Consider the following 21,566-nt stretch of genomic DNA (forward strand, 5'->3'; position numbering starts at 1 on the left):
CACTTCTTGTTTTTGTGAGGTAGATTATACTTTTGGTAGAACATAAGTTCTAACAAATTTATTATTCGAGTATCAATCTTATTCATGTTATTCCTTACTATATTAGTTAGATATCAAGACGAGTAGTTTTTTTTTTCATTGAAGGTCCATATCCGTGCCGGTTTGAAACTCAGTTCGCCTCTACCTCACGCAGGGTATACTGGGGTGAAAAAGCTATTATCCCTGACAAGGCATCCGAATAGCTAATATGGAATGGTATATGGATAAAAAGGACCATAGGTCAGGTGTGAAGTATAATTAAATAAACACCCACGAATCAACTGATAACATAGCATAGGGCCGGAAGATATGGTATTCTTACACATATTCACACACGTACACTCATTCACATTTACAGCAAGCTTATTGGGTAAATCATCACCATAACTGACTTATCATATTTATATGGTGAGATTTTTGTTCCGACTACTCTCTTCAATCCCGAAGTGTAGCATAATCGAGCCCAGGAGACGAACAAATCCTACTCTCGTTTCCCGAAGACTTAGTGCCTTAGTAACTAAAACGGATGTATGACACAGGAGGAAAACTGCTTTAGCTCTTGAGGATTTTGGCCTTGGAATGGTAGGATCACTCTGTCCAGCCTGGCAGAAATTGGAATCAACTCGTAGAAATGAACACGGGATATGAAGAGATGGCCAAGAACAGTACTCAGAAATTAGTGACTTTACGGAATCTATACATATAAATATCGAGGTAACCAACCGAGAAATGACCACACTTGCGACTCTGTTCTAAATAGGTCTTAATTACTCCAATCAGATTTCTAATATGAACCTTCAGCATAGTAAGAGTGTTCAAAAACAACTCCTACTGCATCGTTGGAAGTCCTGCTGAATCTACGACCACTTCATATCTTTATACAGGGCGAAGCCAGATCAGTGATGCACAGATTAATCCATAGTCAGCGACATATAAACCAGATGCATGGTGCTGACAACAGAAAGCTAATCGAGGAGCTAAAAGCCGATATTGTGATGGGGCAACCTATCGATGCAAAAGCTACGAGATATACCTTTACCGATAAGTTCACAATTAAGATACCAGGCAGGGAAGACTGGAATAAAGTTGTACACATACAAGCTGCTGGTACACGGATGGCTCAGAAACATCGGAGGGTGTGTGAGCCGGCATAGTAGGGACAAATCAAGGAATACATTTTTCGGTAAGTCTATCTAAGGACGTGACAGTTTTCCAGGCGGAAATAATGACAATCCATCACTGCATGGAAAAAATAAAAAGACAGGAGAGAACGTTCTGTTAAGTTGCCATCTTCACAGATAGTCAGGCATCGCGTAAGGCACTTAATTCTGTAGAGGTCAATTCTAAGCTAGTATGCGATTTGGATGTGTGCCCTAAATAAACTAGGTGACCGTGGGAAGGTTACGGTAGCCTGGGTACCGGGGCACGAGGGTGATAAGGGCAATAATGAAAAAGCAGTTTAAATGGCCAAACAAGGCTTTTAACAGGGCACTGTAAGCTGAATAAGCACTTGAAGCTGATGTGATTATCAGATGATGACCTGTGCACCTCGAATGACAGCATTCTGTCACCTCGAAGAAGAAATAGCAGAGCACATTTTATGTCAGTGTGGCAAATGTGCGGTTCTTTGCATTAGGAGAAGAAAATCCACCGGCAAATAGCTACATGGAAGGTACAGTCTCAAAGCTATTAGACTTTATAAAAAGGGACAGGCTAGAGAATGTTATCTAGGACTAGAGGACCACAATAGAACTGAAAAGGTCGCAGTGGAATAGGCTAAAAGGCCACCTCCCTAAATTTATCTATCTAAGAGTGTTCATCATAAACATCTTTTCCGCTGGTAGATTGTTCCATTAATTTCAAAAATCCACAAAATCCACCATTATAATATTTTATTTCAATGATGTACTTTCACAAATTTCTTAATTTATGTACCGCTTTATTGGAATGTTTAACAATCTGTCAAAACTGTTTGTTTTGACAGTGAAATGTGAAGTGTATGTATGTTTATAGCATATTATCGGAATGTCATGTTTGTTCCATACCAGTGGTCCAGTCATTGGACTGATCTCTCTAAAGTCAATTTATATTTCCAACCCCAAAAACGCTTATTTTTAGAATATTTATAACTAATAGATTGCTGATAGAAGGTGATGTATCGTATGCTGCAACCATTCTTCAGAACTCAATTTATTTCAGCAACTTTGTAGAATGCAAAACCACATTAAAATATTAAAAATATGGAGTTGTACAATTTTTTTTGTGCACCAGTGTATTACCTCATTAGATATTTAAATTATGTAAACCACCGTACCGTGTTCAGTTCTATTTATAGAAGAAAATTATTTAATAACTCCTATTTACTTTTCTATTTAACGCATTTAACAACGTCCATTAAAATTAGTTTCATGAGTTCCGCCGTATTTAGCGAACCTATTTTTACCAGAGATATTTTAAATACGACAAGGAGTCAGTGTTTAATTTTAACGCATCTTCGCGGTTTTCTCACGAGTACTTTGAACTCTCTTACTCATGCTTACATAATCCAAAATTTTAGTCCATTAGGACCAGTGTTTGACCGATGTCAAGCAAAAAGGGAGTGAATTGCAGATGGTGTATTTTTCACTAAAATTTTTCTATTTAGCATGCTTAATATACTCGTTAGCATGTTTAATATACTCGTAATATATGAAAATATGTAGTATACATGTATATCGAGCCATCGATTAAGGTCATTCAATAAGCCTTCCTTCACTTGGAAAGTTAGGTACTCAAGTATACGTAACATACTGTAACTTGTTTTCAATTTTCTGCTTTATTTAAAATACAAATTTAAACAAAATAAGATCATTGAAATCACGTTTAGGCACTTTGACAACTTTTGTAATATATATTATAATACAATAATGCATGAGACTTGTTTGTCAGGAATACACTAAAAAAAGAAAAAAAGAAAAAGATCATTCAAATATAAAAAAAATCTCTGACCCAACAGTAAAAACAGAAGTAATTCGAATTAAATTTAAAATTGGATCATTCAGAAAATAACAAATAAGGAAAGAATTTAAGATACTTTTGAGGCAGATCTAAACCTCCATTGTGAATTTTGTAGCATTTTTAGTTTGCACCATGTACAAGGTGTTATTTGGCACCTTACAAATCTTCTTTCAAAAAAAGAGAAGACTTAGAAGTTCGAACGAGAAGGCATACTCTAAATGTTTTATTAACACATTCTCAGACGACAGTGATTTCAAATATGATATTTTCAAAAAACTATTTTAATTGCAAAACCTGAAATTTGCAATAGGCAATTTTATCTGGGATTGACATCAACTGATGTAACTGGGGCATTTTTCAAATTTACTATACTAGATGGTTCTAAATTAAGTGGTTCGGAAAATGTCCCAGCTAGTACTTGAACCACTTCAGAAAGAACCTGGTAACCACTATTTTTTTCCATGGTTACTTTAATTTTTTGAAAAATTTCCTTTCCAATAGTACCTTAAACGTTTTGACACCATGACTCAAATTCTTTTATTAAAACTGTACTCTCTGACAATGATAATTTAGAGGATTCTAATTGAGTTTTCTGGACAAAATTATAACTTGATTTTATGAATGACAGTTGCTGTTGGAGGATGTTATTTTGGAAGGCTTGCTTAGCTTCCAATAAAGATTGGCAACTATCATCCGTTAAAGGTTAAATATTTTTGGGTTAATATTTGTTAAATAATGGGTTGCGGTGGCAGTGGAACAGCAGGAAGCATATCTCTGTAACATTGTATTCTTACAGCTGATTTCAGGAATACCTTTTTGACGCTCGCTATTAAACTGTTAACTAATGGAAATTTGTTTCTTACTTCCTCCGCAACTCTGTTTATTCCATGCGCTAAACAAGTGACATGTATTGAGTTTGGATAAAATATTTTTAAATTTTGTCCTGCTTTCACCATATATGGTGCGGCATCAGATAAAATAAGCAATAATTTATCATTAGGCACAGCAGCAGGAAGAAAAAAGTTTGCTAAAAGTTTGATAAGTTTTTTAGCAAAAGTATTATAAAACAGGACACATATGTGTTATTCAATACCTGTGCTCTAGTTTCTATTTGTCCTAATAAAAATGGGTAAACAATTTACGTAATGGACAATAAGTATTTTTTTCGGATTTTTTATGAATGATATAATTATCCATATCTCACCACATTGTCAAGGAATATGACTACCACGACCAATCCAACGTTCAGAAAAGTTGTATTTAAGTATGTTCTAACTGCTTTCTCTCTAGAATGTGGTGGTGTACCATCTTGCATAAACCACATATTATGGGTTTTTAGCATTTTACAATAGAGAAAAAGTAATACAACGCCATTATAGAAACTTAAGAAGCGATAGCAAAGGGAAATTGTAAACATGATGAAGGCCAACGTCTGAATACGGACACGGCACCTAAAGAAGAAGATGAAATATCTTTTCTCCAATAAGACATTTAGCAACCATAACAAAGCATTTTGTGATGTAACTTTATCATCTTTGAGTTGTTTTAATAAGAATAAACTATAAATTATGCTTATCTACAGATATTCAGTGCTTTACAGCACAAATATCAAACTAAGAATTATTGTGCAGCTGACTTATAAAATGCATTTATCTCGAAAACGGTTGAATTTTCAGGTTACTAACAAGTATACCTTTTTTTTGTAAAAATAATGTATCTTTAATATTTTTTAACACAAATAGAGCTAACTTAAAGAGCAAAAAAGTTAAGCGCAAATTTATGCCACACATGTGGCATATGTGGCGCCCTCTATTATTTACAGTAAAGTTAGTATAAAATTATAATTTATCCTACTCAAAAGCATTAAACTGTAAATTTTTGTCCAAAAATATTTACAAATTTAAAAGTTATAGCGAAAAATAAAATTTTAAATTTTCACTTTAACACCCTATATCTTTCTTAATATCAACATTTTATTAAAGCAAGTTGGCTTGAATCGTAATATTTTAAAGTGCAGAATCTACGGTTTCTGTTTGTACAATTACTTAAGGACCACCCTGTATAGTTAACACCAAATTTTCAAATGATATGCACTTTAAGCTCACTTTTATAAAAATATGCAAAATTTGACATTTTTGCATTTTTTATGCATTATATGCAAAATATGCAATTTGCATATTTTCCTAAATCTACAAATAACTCTCTTTTATATGTTACAAAAGTAATCAAAAGTCGAAAAAGTAATTTTGGATTATCTTATTTTCTTTAAATTTAAAACTATGTTTTCAAGAAAACCGATAATTGTATAGACAAGTTAGGTTATGTAATACTTATTTTTTAATTCTTGTATGGAAGTGGGCGAATTCCAAGGCCCGCTTTAATTATGATTTTTTCAATGGCTCTGTACTATACATAAATCTGATAGAAACACTAAATAATATGAAATAAAATATAAATTTACGCGTAATTATTAAGTACGAATCAAAACCATCAACTACGTACTAATCTCCATTAATAAAATTGCAGCTACTTTACTATTTAAACTCAGACACTGATTCGCAATGTTTACGTACGTAATAATTAAATTGTTTACAGCGGAAACGAGAAATCCTGGTGTAATAATTATAAAGGGGATGTCAAAATCCACTTACGTTATGCAAACATTCGAACCTGTCAAATATTTGTTCGATTTGATGTTTATTTTGTTGGTGCAGGTTCGTTAGAAGCGGGGTTTTATTTTTCTTAGTCGGTTAATGATATTTTCTTAAGAGACGCCAACGAAGTATTAAATCCTTGCCGCTTTTAGTCAAGTTTGGAAAAATATTCCAATATCTATTAGTTTAGATAGTGATTAAAACGTATAAATGAAAGAAGATTTTGCGTTCTACTAATTTTTCTTTTTAATGTTGCCTATATTAACGATATGTGCATAATTGTGGTAAATTGTTCAAAAACAAAGTTTAGTACTTACTTCTTTTACACTATACCTCGTTTGAGAATAATTTATAGTACAGTTCTTATAACAGCTGATTACTTACTTTTTCGTGTTTTAAAAACTATAGATCCTGACCCCAGTATTTGTCCAATACTAGCTGGGAGCCTGTCCATAAGTCGTCGGAAGTGCATTTATGCGGGTAAACGATTATTTTGCCTACCACATAGGTTATTATTATAAGGGGTTGAAAATTTGGGACAGAAATCATTGGGGTGAAGATAGGGCAAGCAAAATAACACGAAACTGTTGCGAACTGCTACTCAGGACTTATTTGGAGAACTGGGTCGTGGATAAATGAATGACAAGGGGACTGAAATGGGGTAACTTCAAAAATGAAACAAAAGACGTACTTACATGAGTCTCCTGGACAAACAAACCACAAGAAGGTTCTCAAGCTATTTAAAATGGACGCCGCCTTGAAGAATCGTCCTGCTGGATGAAAGAAAAGGTTCTTTCTTTCTGAAAGCACAAAAAAGGGTTAGAGAGTTAGTTAAGAGAAATAAACAAAATGGTTTAGGGAAAAATATTACACATTTATTGTCCCACCACAAACAGTTACAAATATAGATAATAACAATAAAATACAAAATATCAAAAACAGACTTACTATTGTTGGAGATACTACAATTGGGATACTACTACTGGTCGATAATTTGTAGCAGAAATAAATTATTACAAATGATAAATATATATCTTTTCAAAATGGGACTATGCATAGAGGTTAATCTTTTTCTAAAAAAAAAAACAAAGGAAAACAAGATCTGTTATGATTAGGTATTTACCAAATGTCAAAAAAATAATGCTAGCTGTCAGATGTCACAATTAAATTTTAAAACTGAAAACAATTATATATGACAGCTAACAGCCACACACTAACATCTATAATTTTAATTATTACAATTTCTTAAACTGTTATAAAAGCAATTATTAATAGAAAATGTTTATTTTTACTTTAAAAATCAACACAAAAAGTTACCTGGATTTCACTAAAATTTATTTAAAATTTCTGGGGTTAGGAACTGGACTACACTTTCTGCCACACGAACAAATTTATCTCCAAACTGCGAAAAATATTCTGAAACCGCTTCTTAGGACAAACAAATTGAGGCTGAAAGTTGGCACTAGACACAAACTTCGAAAATCTGCTTCTTTAAAAAACTGGAACTATGTGGGTATTTTTCAAATTTGTTGGAAACGCCGCAAATCTCTTAGATACAAATCTCTTGATGGTGAGAGATGACATAAAACAAAAACAGTGATTACTCTTATCTAAACTGACACATTACATTGAGTATAAATCACTTTTTTTTTCAACAAATTTGCCGGTTTTTTCCGACTAAACACACCGCGTCTGTTCTCGATGACCAATCTTTCAAACCTCATAACTGCACTATTAACTGCTCACCAAACTACATATTTTCCATAACATAAGACGAAAAACGAAAAAACATTACAAATTTGACGAAAAATTTGGACTAAACTGAAACCAACTGCCCCTGACAGCGGCCTCAGCGAGAGTGATGTAATTCTCTTTAAAATTCATTCGCCCAACTCGGTAAAAACAAAACATATAAACGGGAATATTTATTTAACGCGCAATATTAGGCGGCTTAACGATCAAAGAATACCGAGGAAATATGCATGTGTGATATATAAACAAGCTTTAAAAATATGTTTATTATCAACTCGTCGACGCAAAAAGGATTGAAAGAATATCGTCGGTGTTTTAATACGTATGGTGGGAAACAGAAATACGTTGAAAATATTCTTCGGTGTTTTAACATAGACTAGGGGATTTCAAGATATACCAAAGAATTTAAAAAAGCTACATGTTCCATGTTCTGTATTGCTTCGCAGTCAAACTTGACATTTCTGTTCAATATAAAAGTGTGTCGCATGAAATCCTGGTTTCTGGAAAGTTTCTGTTCGTGGGTGAGATGCTGGTAATTCATCTAGCAAGGCGCTAAGGAAGAGCTTTCTAGATTTTAGTCTGCCAGGATACGGCTCGTTGCCAAAAAGGAGGTTGCGGTTGTTGAAGGTTTGTTTAAATCTTTCAGTCAATTCTACCTGTTTACTTTCTTGGCGTGTGCAGATCTCTTTTATACCGGACATGCCTATTCCGCCATTAGGAAGCATAGCGCCTGCGCTGTTGATCTTATTACTGTCGGTTTGGTGCCTCATTTACTATTACTAAGTCTCTAAAAAAATATTATTTGTTTAAGAATTGTTATAAATAGGCGGGTTCCCGTGGTAAACTATTTACCAGAACAATTTTTTGTGTACTATTGTATTTTTTAAGGGTAAGAAATAATCAATGTATTTGGGACTTTAAAGCGTTAGGTCAGTAAATCCCGGAACGCAACGGTAATCTGTTTTTCTCTTATTGAAAGCCCTTTACTGTTCTGCTATCCGTTTGTTAAAAGTTCTACCAGTTTGACCTATGTAAGTTTTTGAGCAGTCACCACATTTAAGTTTGTATTCACAGCCATTTTGATGTAAAATACCGAAAATTTAATTAGGCTGTTTTTTTTAATATATTTTTTTCTCTTGTTAAATTTTTCTATTTAGAGGGAAGTTTTATTTGTTATGTAGAAATTTTAATGCATAAAAGAAAGGTATTTGTCTTAACATTTAATGGAAGAAAAAATTATGATTTCGTATATAAAATTTACCCTAATATAGATAAGAAGCCTGAAAGACCTCTTGTTACCAGTGATGTTAGAAAATTGGGTGTCTCCAGCTCAGGGTTAAAGTAATTTTTGATTGCACACATTTTTTATTCAGTTGAAAATTTTTTCAAATTTTAAATGCTATTTTCTTTGATGTTAGTGTGTTTCGTCACCAATTCTGACCAATTCTACTTAGACCATGTATGTCAAAAATAAATTTAAGTATTTATTTATTATTTATTTATTTATTTATTTATATATTTATTATTTATTTATATATATATATATATATTTATTTATTTATTTATCTATTTATTTATTTATTTATTTGTTTATTTATTTATTTATTTATTTATTTATTTAAACTTTCTTGCAAATATTTACTTTCAGACACCGGAATTTTTTTTACCAATTTCTTAATAACTACAACAAACCAGGACTCATAAGAGTACAGATTACGACTGGACTATTATTACGGAAATTATATTTTACATTGTGACACTGTTTGTATATTATTAAATATTAATTGTTTTAGTGTAGATCTAGGACAACTATTTAGAATCAATTGAATTTTATTTCAAAAATTCTTCAGAATTAATGTGTTTTAGGCAGGAATAACGGTATTAAAGCTTACGATTTTTGGTATTATGAATGAATGCACGTGTACATAAATTCGTTGCTACTAAAAATGACTGTCCCTAGAAGAAAAAGGAGAAGGGTGTGATCTATTCTTTTCTAGTTTTATTTGACTACCAATTTCTGTTGAACCGTAATACGTCCTATATTTCAAAGCAAACTGCACCGTTCCATAGAAATCAACATTTAAAGAAATTATTTTGACATACAAACAAATCAGAGAATATTGAAAAGAATTAACGGTATTTGAACTTCCTTAGAATATCTTTCACATCTATACACAGCGAAAATCTCATTAATTACCAGGCTATTTCTATTTGGAGTTGCTACATACTTGGCGATAGAACACTTGTAAATTGCTGTGTACACACATAGGCGGCGCAATACAAATTAAAGGAGTATTAGACCGTTTTCAGAATAGCAGAAAATGTCATTTTTTTTAATGTGTAAAAAGGTACATTAGACTGCACAGTAGACTAGTGCAAAGCTTCATACTATGTTTTCTGAATTTTTAAAATTTAAGTAATGTTTTTAAAAGATAATAAAGCATTTTTATTATTTATTCATTATTTATATTTTAAACAAATTATATTATATTAAAATAATTTAGTAAATTATTATGTTTGCTCCTAACGCCTCCTGTTAACGTATTAACAAAACATACATTGTTTACTTCCGACCTGTCAAATATGACAGACCTGTCAAACTCAGACGAAATATTAAAATAATAATAAAATATAAATAAATATCATTTGATAGTAAATTTAATTATTATATAAACTAAATAAGATGTTTAAAAATAATAATTGTATCTATTTATATAAAATTATTTTAAAACGAAAAGTGTCATAAAAATTTAAATGGATGATTCAATATTGTTATGAATTGGATAAAATTTATGACTTTTAAATTTTGACAATCGTTACGAATCGAATCTTTTATTGACAGATATTCTTTTAATTGTTTGTATTTTGTTAGTTTTGATAAGTTTTTTTAAGATTATCAGGGTGAGTAGTATGATAAAACTTCATATCACTCACCATACTACTAACCCTGATAATGCAGCCAAAGGAGGTGGTGCAGTAATAATCAAAGAAAATATTATGGACTATCAGGAAATGGGATACAGAACTAGAGAATTTCAGGTAAAAATTAAATGTAAAAACTATGAAGTAATCGTAACAGCGGTTTACAGTCCTCCAAGATACGCCATCAAGAAAAGTCAGTATGTAGATTTCCTGTCCAGTCAAGGACATAGATTTATCCTTGGAGGAGACTTCAGTGCAAAACATACGCATTGGGGGTCACAACTGACTACCACCAAAGGGAAAGAATTTTTAGAAGCAATGAAATATATAAAATGCGACGCAATATCAACGGGAAAGCCAACATACTGGCCTACTGACACAAATAAAATCCCAGACCTTATCGACTGCTTTGTAGTCAGAAATATTTCAACAAATTACATAGAAGTAGAAGAGGCATTGGATATGAACTCGGACCATTCTCCAATTATTCTCACATTCAGTGACACTGTTATCAAAAAAGAAAGCCCCCCTAGACTTGTTAACAAAAACACTGACTGGAAAAGTTTCCAGATAGACCTTGAAAGAGAAGATTAACCTCTTAGTTCCATTAAGAACCGTTGATCAACTAGAGGCAGAAGTAGAATTACTCAATAAAAATGTACAAGCTGCTTGGAACAACAGCACGAAAAGTGTCGAAATAATAAAAGGAAATAACTACCCGCAAGAAATCAGAGAAATGATAACCGAAAAAATAAAACTGAGACGCAAGTGGCATCAGTCTGGAGCTTCTTCTTCTTAAGGTACCGTCTCCTCTAAGAAGGTTGGTAATCATCACAGCTATTTTCACTTTTGAGATTGCAGCTCTGAACAAGTCGACAGAACTGCAATTATACCACTTTCTCAGATTGTTGAGCCAGGAGATGCGTCTTCTTCCAATTCTTCGTTTTCCCTGTATTTTTCCCTGCATTATGGTTGGTAGCAACACATATTTATCCCCTCTTATAACGTGGCCGAAATACTGTAACTTTCTTATCTTAATCGTATTCATGATTTCCATTTCCTTTTTCATCTTTCTGAGGACCTCAACATTTATTATTCGGTCTACCCAACTTATTTTTAATATTCTTCGGTAGGTCCACATCTCGAATGCTTCAAGTCGATCGCTCACCTCTTTCTTTAAGGTCCAGGCCTCCATCCCATACAGCAGCACCGAAAACACATATGAACGTAATATTCTTATTTTGAGTTGCAAACTAAGGTCTCTACTGCATAATACTTTTCTCATCTTATTAAATGTTGCTCTAGCTTGTCCAATTGTCATTTTTATTTCTTCTGTATACTCATTATTTTCATTAATAATTGTATCAAGATATCTGTATTTTTCTACTTTTTCTATTGGAACCCCTCTTATGTTTAAAATGTCTTGTTGTTGTGTTTTGGAAATTGTCATAAATTTTGTTTTATTAGCATTAAGCGTTAGTCCGCAGTCTAGAGCACCAGTTGATAAAACTAGATTAAATAATGCCACACAAAAATTAAAAAGAGAAATTCAAAAAATTAAAAACGAATCGGTCAGCATCTACCTAAGTGAACTATCAAATGATAGCGCTACTGATTACTCATTGTGGAAGGCTACCAAACGATTAAAAAGGTCAATCTTACAGAATCCACCAATTAAAAATACTAATGGTAGCTGTGCAAGAAGCAATATACAAAAGGCCAACAGGTTTGCTGACCACCTAAAAAATATTTTTCAACCAAATGAAGAAAAAGAAATAATTAACTGGGAGCTCCCTGATCAAGATGAAATAGAGATTAGCCCTGTAACTTTAAAAGAAGTATATTTGGAAATAAAGGAAAATATAAATCCAAAGAAAGCTCCTGCGTTTGATCTAATTACTTGGGAAGTATTAAAGCAACTTCCAAGGAAAGCTATAATAAAATTAATACATCTTATAAACGCTTCCTTTAGGCTGATGTACGTACCAAAGATATGGAAGGTGGCAGAAATTATAATGACACTAAAACCAGGAAAAACTCCACAAGAAGCTGCTTCATATAGGCCTATTTCACTGTTACCTGTCATGTCTAAATTGTACGAAAAATTACTCTTGAAGAGACTAAAACCGATTATAGAGGAAAAAAAGAGCCAGTGCTATACCTGCTCTATACCAGCGATATTCCATCATTAGAACCTAACACAATTACGACATTTGCAGACGACACATACATTCTAGCAGTCGGACAAAATGACGAGAATGCAGCAATCATGCTACAAAACTCTGTTGAACAAATTAATATCTGGACCAGGCGATGGCGTATCAAATTTAATGAAACAAAATCTGTTTATGTCAATTGTACTAACAAAAGAGAACATATCCCAATTAGTATAAATAGAAACCAAATACCTTATGCAAATACGGCAAAATATTTGTGTATGACAGTAGATTCCAAGCTACGTTGGAAAGCAGATATTAAGAAAAAAAAGGAGGAATTAGAAATTAAGTTCAGAAAGATATACTGGTTGATGGGAAAAAATCCACTGTCTACTTATAACAAATTGTTATTGTATAAGCAAGTCCTTAAACCGATATGGACATATGAGATACAGCTATGGGGCTGTACAAAATAAAGTAACATCCAAATTATACAACGATATCAGAATAAATTATTAAGGAACATCGTTAACGCTCCATGGTACTTCAGAAACTGTGATCTTCATCGAGACCTCCAGATGGATACGGTTATCCAGACAATAAGTAAGTTTGCCGATAGTCATGAACAAAGGCTCTCCACCCACGTGAATGTCGAGGCCATCAAACTCCTAGACAACGCCAACCAGATAAGAAGACTTAAGAGAACGAAGCCGTTTGAGTTAGTGCTATAAGTGAGTGAGAGTGAAAAAGCAGAGCAAAGTGCGGCTAAAGTGTATACGTTAGCTAGTAGTACTATAATGTATTAGAGCCTAAGGAATATTGCTGATTGTAACCTTAGATAAGCTTTTTGTAAAAAAAAATAAATTTTATTAGTTATTTTCATGCAGTGTTTAATTTAAATCTACTTAGAATAAATATATGATGACCGAATCGATCGGGAGTAGTGAATCGATGTAAAGAACCGCTATTTCATGACGCTACCAGTAACGCCTTCATGTGACCCTAGTTTTGTGACGCTTGCCCAGCATTTTCCTATAGAGAAAAAAACACAAGGCCAGTATAGAAGCTTTGCTTCAAAAAGATGTACTAGTAATGTGACTCTTGATATAATTATATAAAACAAAGGTTTCAATTATAGTTTTTTCCGAGCGTAATTTAATGAGCGTAAAAAATTAAAATCCCCTGGTAACATATGAAAAAAACGTTGATATTTGAAAACATATTGAAAATGCCAGATCTATTTTCACTAATATAAAGAAATTGTTTCAAACAAACTATTTGATGAGTTTGCTACATATTTTTCTTTATTATGTAAGATGAACGCTGCTTCTTGTATCTTTGTTGTTTGTTTCTTTTATGACTCTTGATGAATCTTTTCATTGTATATTTTCATATCTGGGATCTGTGAGTCTCTGCATTCACTATGTATTTTATAAGTGCAATTTACTATTTTTGTTAAGAATAAGCCAGAATTTTATTTAAATTTATTTGATGTTTCGATTTCGACATCGGAAATAGTTTTCAAAATAAAAAACATGTTGATATTTACTTCTTGAACTCCCCTTTTTTCAATGATCCCTAATGCGTCACGATCCAACTAGTCGTTCTACCCCCACACAAAACACAAAAAAGAAGTAGAATCTACCTTAGATTTTGGTGGATGCGCCGATACTTATTCTAATTGGCGCCTCCATCAACTCGCAGTTTTTGTTCTCGTGGCACATAGCCTATGTTACTCACTAATGTTTTGTATTTTTAGAAATATTGCCGAAGTGGGAATTATTCTTGCTTATTACCAAAAAAACTAGTACATTGCATTAAGATGCCACAAGAAAATAGCTTCAGAACAATATTGTATAAATACAGTTCTTTCATCTCTTCTGTGTATTGTTGCTTTTGGTTTTGTACAGAATAGATCTCAGTGTATTGGTTTTTTCGAATGTTTTTGTTATGTTTTATTTATTTCCTATCTGATATGCATTTTACATAATTATATGATGTTGTTATTTTAAAATCTATTCTTTTTAGCATTTCTAGATCGTTTTTAGTGTTTTGTGGTTTCTTTTCTTTAATCTTTCTGAAATGAAATTCCTTATTTATAACTGTCTATGGATAATCACGTTTGCTAAGATTGTAGCATGGCTAGTGATCTAAATTATGAAGAATTAATTTTAGACACTGGTACAGAATATGCTACAGTTGCTCAGTCTGGATAGAATATGGGCGGGGTCATTCTTAGAGGTGAGAAACGCAAAAAAATAATAGATACCAAACAACAGACAAAGAAAATAATAGGAAAGAGAAGAACTCTTCAAAAAATAAAGGTCAGCACTGTTTTTAAATGTTTGAATCCCAATAACAAAGATTAGAGAAACTATCATCATCATAGTCATTATCTTGGCAGATGTGTTGTGGTTCATCATTGAGCTTCAGGAGCTCGGATAGTCTGATGATGATGATACTTCTGATATACTTCTCTGATAGATGATACTTCTCTACTGGTGTCGGTTATATGTTACATGTACTGCCTCAGTATACTGCTTGTTGAGAAGCTTTTTTAATCGCTGTGAAGATCTGCCGCGTTATCGATCACTGTGAGGCTTCCTTGGACCACTAACTGCTCCATTTTGTGATTACTTCGATGGATATGGAGACAAACTATCACAACCGTTATTTTGATACGTTACAAGATATTTGATATCAGGTTTTTTTCTGCGTAAAATCCATTTTTGTTGGACCAAGTATTCTAGGCCCTATCTTATATTGATTTGATGATTTCGTTTTTGAAATTGATGGTGTAGTTTGAGTAATTATTTAAATATCTGCTGGTGTGGGTTGGTTTTCTGTAGACTTACTACATATCCTATATACTCCTTTTGTGTTTAACACATCCAGAAAATGTAGTGAGTTGTTGTTTTCTTCTTTTCATGGTAAATTTGATTTATTCTTCTTTACAGTCAATGTCCATAAAAAATTTATTAAGTGCCTTTGATTCATGAGGCCAAATGGAGAAGATATCATTTATATATCTCCATCATACTATGAGTTTTCAGTCATGTTTATACACAATGTTTTGTTTAAATGATTTCATGAAAATATCTGCTAATAACGAACGTAATGAGGAGCTTATGGCTTATCCAATACGGTTAGATACTATTCTATATATTTTATTTTCCAAGGATTTCGTATTTTCAATCATGTCTTTTTCTTTTTCTCCACGACGCCGATGGTGAAATTATTGTAACGTTATACTTCCAAATTTTCTGTTTTCAATCGTTATTGCTGTTATGTATTTTGTTTACTAAACTGAAAATCGTTAATTTCCACTTTGTAATTTTTATCGTAACGTACGAATCTAACAAATATTGAAACGTCCATGTCCATATATGCTTTTATATTTTATTGTAAAAAAAAATGAATAAAAGTAAAGAAGATTAATGGAAGAAAATGCTTGTCCAAGATCAAAGAAATGTCAACTTTATAAATACATTTAACTAAAGAAAAACTCTTTTACTTCTTTATTAATTTATTATTTGGCATATATCTACCTACAATATATTAAAATTCTTGTGTATTTTTATGATTTTTTATTTGGCTGATTTCATTTTTAATAATAATCATGTATTTGTTGCAGAGAGAATCAGCTCAGAGGGATGCTGACCGCGAACGTCGTTTGCGTGCCGATAGCGAGACCAGGGCAAAGCAGGCACTCCAAGAGGCTGCCCGCTGCAGGTCTAGGCTCAAAATTCTCACCACCGAATTCCAAAGGTAAAAAATAATTCACATATTTACTAGAATATATAAAAATATGCTGTTGCAATTACTTATACTCAATGAGTATTTTATAGAATTTACAATTAACACAACACAAGTTTGCTTGCTTCACGATCAGATAGTTTTGCATTAATAATTGTAGAGCATATTACAACTGAAGTTGGAACTTCTATTTATGATACTACTAGCGTTCCAACAAAAGCACAAGACATCTATAAAGAACCAATTAAAAATAATAAGCATACTACTTTGAACACTGACGTTCCTGATCGAAAAACTAAAAGACAAATATCTACTTAGTGTTCACGCCTCCATCCAATTCAAGTTTAGTTTATACATTTTTACAACTCGGCAACATAGTAGCGTAGGAAGATATTATGCCATGTGTGAAGATAAGGCGAGTCCCTTAAGGCACCCCAAAGAAGACGGCACTCAAATACGAGACGCGACCGGTGATATAGCATTCAGAGCGAGCGGACATAATACTTAATAAGCGTTTATATATTGTATTGTGTAATTCAAAATAAAGTCAGTTTTGTTTTCGCACGGAGTTTGATTATTAACCAGCGGCACAAGCGAAGTGCATATCAAGCAAATCCATGGTCATTCGAGCCGAATCATCAAATTCTTGTGTTGAAACAGTGTAAATTCACCGAATTCCGAACTCATATTTGTGTCATCAAATTAGCGGGCGAAATAGTGCATTCATAGTGGCCCGAGCGCGTTATAGACTGTCGAACGTTAATCTTAAGACAGTTACATAATTGGACAACTGTGGGTTTAAAATCTGTGAAGACCTATTATACGAGTTGAGGCATATCCTTGGCGCCAGGAGGCTAGGGCTGTTAGAATAAACATACAATATTTTGGTGAGCATATCCATTTCACATTTCCTTTTATTTATCAGTCTTTGTACCTTTATTCTGCACATGTGATAATTCTGAGAACGTTAGGGTCGAATATCAAGCGATTTATATTCTGTTTCTGTTTACTGTTTAATTCATTATAAAATTATGGAGAATTTAAAGCGAAAAAGGGGCGGTTTTAAATGCAAACTCACAATATTTTCGAAATTTATATTAGCGTTAAATGATAAAATAACTAAGGGTGAAACGATTTCAGATTTAGAAGTATTACAGGCTATTGAAATGGTAAATAATATAGAACATTTACAGGGCGAATTCGATGAGGTTCAAGGGCAAATAGAAAATACGGTTCAATTTGAATTATTAGAGGATGAATATACGGAGCGCGAAGAATTCTATAACAAATATTATTCACAATTAGCGGTAGCGCGAAAAATCATTCGCGATAATCAACAAGTAGCTTGTATAGAAAGCGATAAAGCAAGTGAGCGCTCTAAGAATTCATATACAGGGCATTGTATTGAGCTTAAACCTATCGAGTTACCAAAATTTGATGGTAATTATAATAATTGGTTAGATTTTGCAGATCTTTTTGAATCTTTAGTTAACAGAAATGAGTACTTAGACAATATAAGGCGTTTTCATTATTTACGAAGTTCATTACAGGGCGGTGCGGCGCAGGTCATACGAACATTAGAGTTTACCGCCGAAAACTATGCAGTTGCGTGGAAATTAATTAGGGAAAGGTACGATAATAAGAGATTATTAATTTCCAATCATGTTAATGCCTTATTTAATATAGAGCCAATACAGAAAGAGTCATCTAATAGATTGCGGCAATTAGTTGACATTTTTTCGAAACATTTATACGCGTTAAAGCAGCTAGGGCTACCTACTGATTCGTGGGACATACTCCTTATTCATATTATTTCTTGTAAGTTCGATACATCGACTTTACGCGCATGGGAGAATAGCAAAACACATAATGAAATTCCTAGTTTTGATGATTTTAAAACGTTTTTAAAATCAAGGGCGGACCTCTTAGAATCTCTTGAGGTAAATCAAGCTGAAAAACAAAATACACGGAATATTTCTCAGGCGGGCGCTTATTCACGGAATACGAAACATTCACATAACATTCGCGGTCTATATTCATCACAGGGAACTTTAAATAAATCGGATAATACACAGTGTTGCCCTATTTGCAAAAGGGAACACAACATTTATCAATGCGGCGAATTTTCAAAACTTTCATCTAGGGACAGGTTTGATAAAGTAAGACAGGTCAATCTTTGCACGAATTGTCTTAAACCTGGACATTTCTATAAGCGGTGTAGACAATCAACATGCAAGAAATGCGCGTCAAAACACCATACGTTATTGCATCCAGATAGATCAAGCGAACAGAACGCAGCTTTAGTTCATCAAGCGGTAGAAAACGCGAGCGATATACGATCTGCAGATAATATACAAGGTAGTTTAAACACTACCAATTTGTCAGTTTCGGCAGTTAGCGCTGCAGATCAAACTATACTGTCCACAGTATTAGTTAATATTTTTGACGGCCAAGGTAAGGCATACATAGTGCGAGCTTTGTTAGATTGCGGTTCACAAAACTCATTCATAAGCGAAAATTTATGCGATAAACTTAGATTAAAAACGACAAGCGCCAACATATCAGTCATGGGCATAAATAATACTGCATCTCCCGTTCGATTCAAATGCGAAATAAATATACAGTCGCGTAGCGATATAACTTTTCATAAAACTTTAAATTGTTTCGTAATACCAGAAATTACGGGGTGCGTGCCGGCATCTGAAATAAACATTAGCGATTTGCAGATACCTAAACATTTAAAATTAGCGGATAATTATTTTCATAAACCACAAAAGGTCGAATTGTTGATAGGAAGTGATCTATTTTGGCAAATACTGGGCGCAAACAGAATTAGTTTAGGTAAAAATAAACCATTCATGCAAGAAACAATGTTTGGCTGGATCATAGCAGGGCCGTATATCAGCCAAAACAAAGCATCAGAAAAGCGAATAACTAAGTGTAATTTCACAAACACAATCGAAGTTACAGAACAGCTAAGTAAGTTCTGGGAACTTGAAGAGGTTTTCATTGGAAAACCTGCACTCTCGGGCGAAGAAATTGCATGCGAAAAACATTTCGAAGATACGGTGAAACGCGACGCGACAGGCAAATTCATAGTATCATTGCCATTCAAGGAATCGATAAGTTCACTCGGTGATTCATTTCGTCAAGCAAAAAATAGATTTTTAAATCTCGAGCGTAAGTTGAATAAAGATGCCAATCTTAAAACTCTTTATAGCGAATTCATCCAGGAATATAAAGAGTTAGGACATATGAAAGGTTTATGCAGAATTACGGAAGCGGCAACAGACTTTAGGGTAAATACTACATTTTATTTTATGCCACATCATCCAGTATTAAAAGAAAATTCTTTGACGACACGTTTGCGCGTTGTGTTCGATTGTAGTGCGCCAACTACAAACGGCATTTCATTAAATAGTATTCAAATGGCCGGACCAACCTTACAAAATGATTTACTCTCCATTTTATTGCGTTTTAGAACACACTTATATGTAGTTAGTGCGGATATAGAAAAAATGTACCGTCAGGTATTGGTTGCAGATGATCAAAAATCCTTACAATGTATCTTATGGCGAAATAATCCGGAAGAACCGATTGAAATATTTCAGTTACAAACAGTTACGTACGGTATGAAATGCTCTTCTTACTTAGCGATTAAATGTCTAATGACATTGGCAGAGGAGCAAGAAGCTAAAAATCCTAACATTGCTAGCATTATTAAATCCGATTTTTATGTGGACGACCTTTTGACAGGTTTTGATTCAAAACAGAAAGCGCGCGAGGCATGTAAACAACTTTTTGAGGTCCTCAAAGGCGGAGGATTTACATTGCGTAAATTCTATTCAAATGATCCTGAAATATTGAGAGATATACCGGATAATTCAACTACGGGTTCCGTTATTCAATTCGGTGAAAACGAGAAGGCGAAAACTTTGGGATTATTGTACTCACCTAATAAATTAGGAAGCTTAAACAATTTAAAAATACCTCGGCATGTTATATGTTTTAGTAAAGTCAAACTAGAACTTCATGGATTTTGCGACTCCTCAGAAAAGGCGTACGGTGCTTGCATATTCATTAAATCTACCGATTCGTTAGGCAGGTCGTATTCATTCTTATTATGTGCAAAAAGCAAGGTTGCGCCCTTAAAGCCAGTTACCTTGCCGCGTTTAGAGCTCTGTGGAGCAGTAATTTTATCGCGTTTGACCAATAAGGTCAAAAATTCATTAAATGTGCAATTCGATACGTGTTACCTCTGGACAGATTCATCGATAGTACTTAGTTGGTTGAAAACAGCAGCCAATGCATTGAAGACGTTTGTTAGTAACCGCGTAGCAGAGATCCAGGAAACCACTTCGTTTGCGCAGTGGCGTCATGTGCCAGGCAAGGATAATCCTGCAGATCTAGTGTCCAGAGGCGTGGAACCAGATAAAATAATGGAGTGCAACTTATGGTGGCATGGACCGGAGTGGATCATGCAAGATTCAGATAAATGGCCAAATTTACAAGTTGTCCCTACTGAAACAAGCGAAACAAGGAAAAACATAAAGGTTTTTACGAATAAACTTGATGAAACACAGAATACGGAAGTATTTTCATTTGAGCGCTTCTCTAATATTTTACGTTTAAAAAGAACCGCTGCATATGTGTTCAGATTCATCCGCATGTGTAAAAATAAGGAAAGAACTTCTGAACCCCTTTCTTTGGATGAAATACATTCTGCATTTAATCGTATTCTAAAACTGTGTCAATCACAGTCATTTTCTAATGAAATAAAGCATTTGAACCAAAAGGGATCTTTAGATAAAAACAGCAAACTCATAAATTTATCTCCATTTCTTGATGATCAGGGCATCATGAGAGTAGGCGGGCGTTTAAAGCATTCCGAGTTTACGTATGACAAAAAACATCCCATCATTTTAGCGGCAGATCATATAGTTACATCGTTAATATTTAATCATTTTCACAAGGATCTTATGCATGCTGGTCCTCAGCTTTTACTTGCAACTATAAGAGAAACTTTCTGGCCTTTATCAGGAAGGAATTTAGCGCGACGTACCGTACACAAATGTGTAAAATGTTTTGGATTAAAATCTAAATCCATTCAGCCAATAATGGGTGACCTACCTGCCCAGCGTCTCGCAGGTGGCCCACCGTTTATTGTAACAGGTGTAGATTATGCGGGCCCTTTCTTAATTCGCGATAGAAAGGGTCGAGGTTGTAAACTAATAAAGAGTTACATGTGTCTTTTTATTTGTTTTTGTACGAAGGCCATACATTTAGAATT

General features: G+C 33.6%; 1 protein-coding gene across 6 annotated transcripts in view; it reads left to right on the forward strand.

The window, feature by feature from the left end:
- Positions 1–21,566, forward strand: part of LOC140435189 (uncharacterized) — a 1,123,409-nt gene that overhangs the window by 827,268 nt on the left and 274,575 nt on the right. For all 6 annotated transcript variants that reach the window (XM_072523966.1, XM_072523965.1, XM_072523967.1 and 3 more), the window contains one exon: positions 16,155–16,288. In XM_072523966.1, coding sequence (XP_072380067.1) covers positions 16,155–16,288 — 134 coding nt within the window. The remainder of the gene's footprint in view (positions 1–16,154; positions 16,289–21,566) is intronic.

The sequence above is a fragment of the Diabrotica undecimpunctata genome, chromosome 2 (genome assembly GCF_040954645.1).
Source record: "Diabrotica undecimpunctata isolate CICGRU chromosome 2, icDiaUnde3, whole genome shotgun sequence".
NCBI classification, from domain to species: Eukaryota; Metazoa; Arthropoda; class Insecta; order Coleoptera; family Chrysomelidae; genus Diabrotica; species Diabrotica undecimpunctata.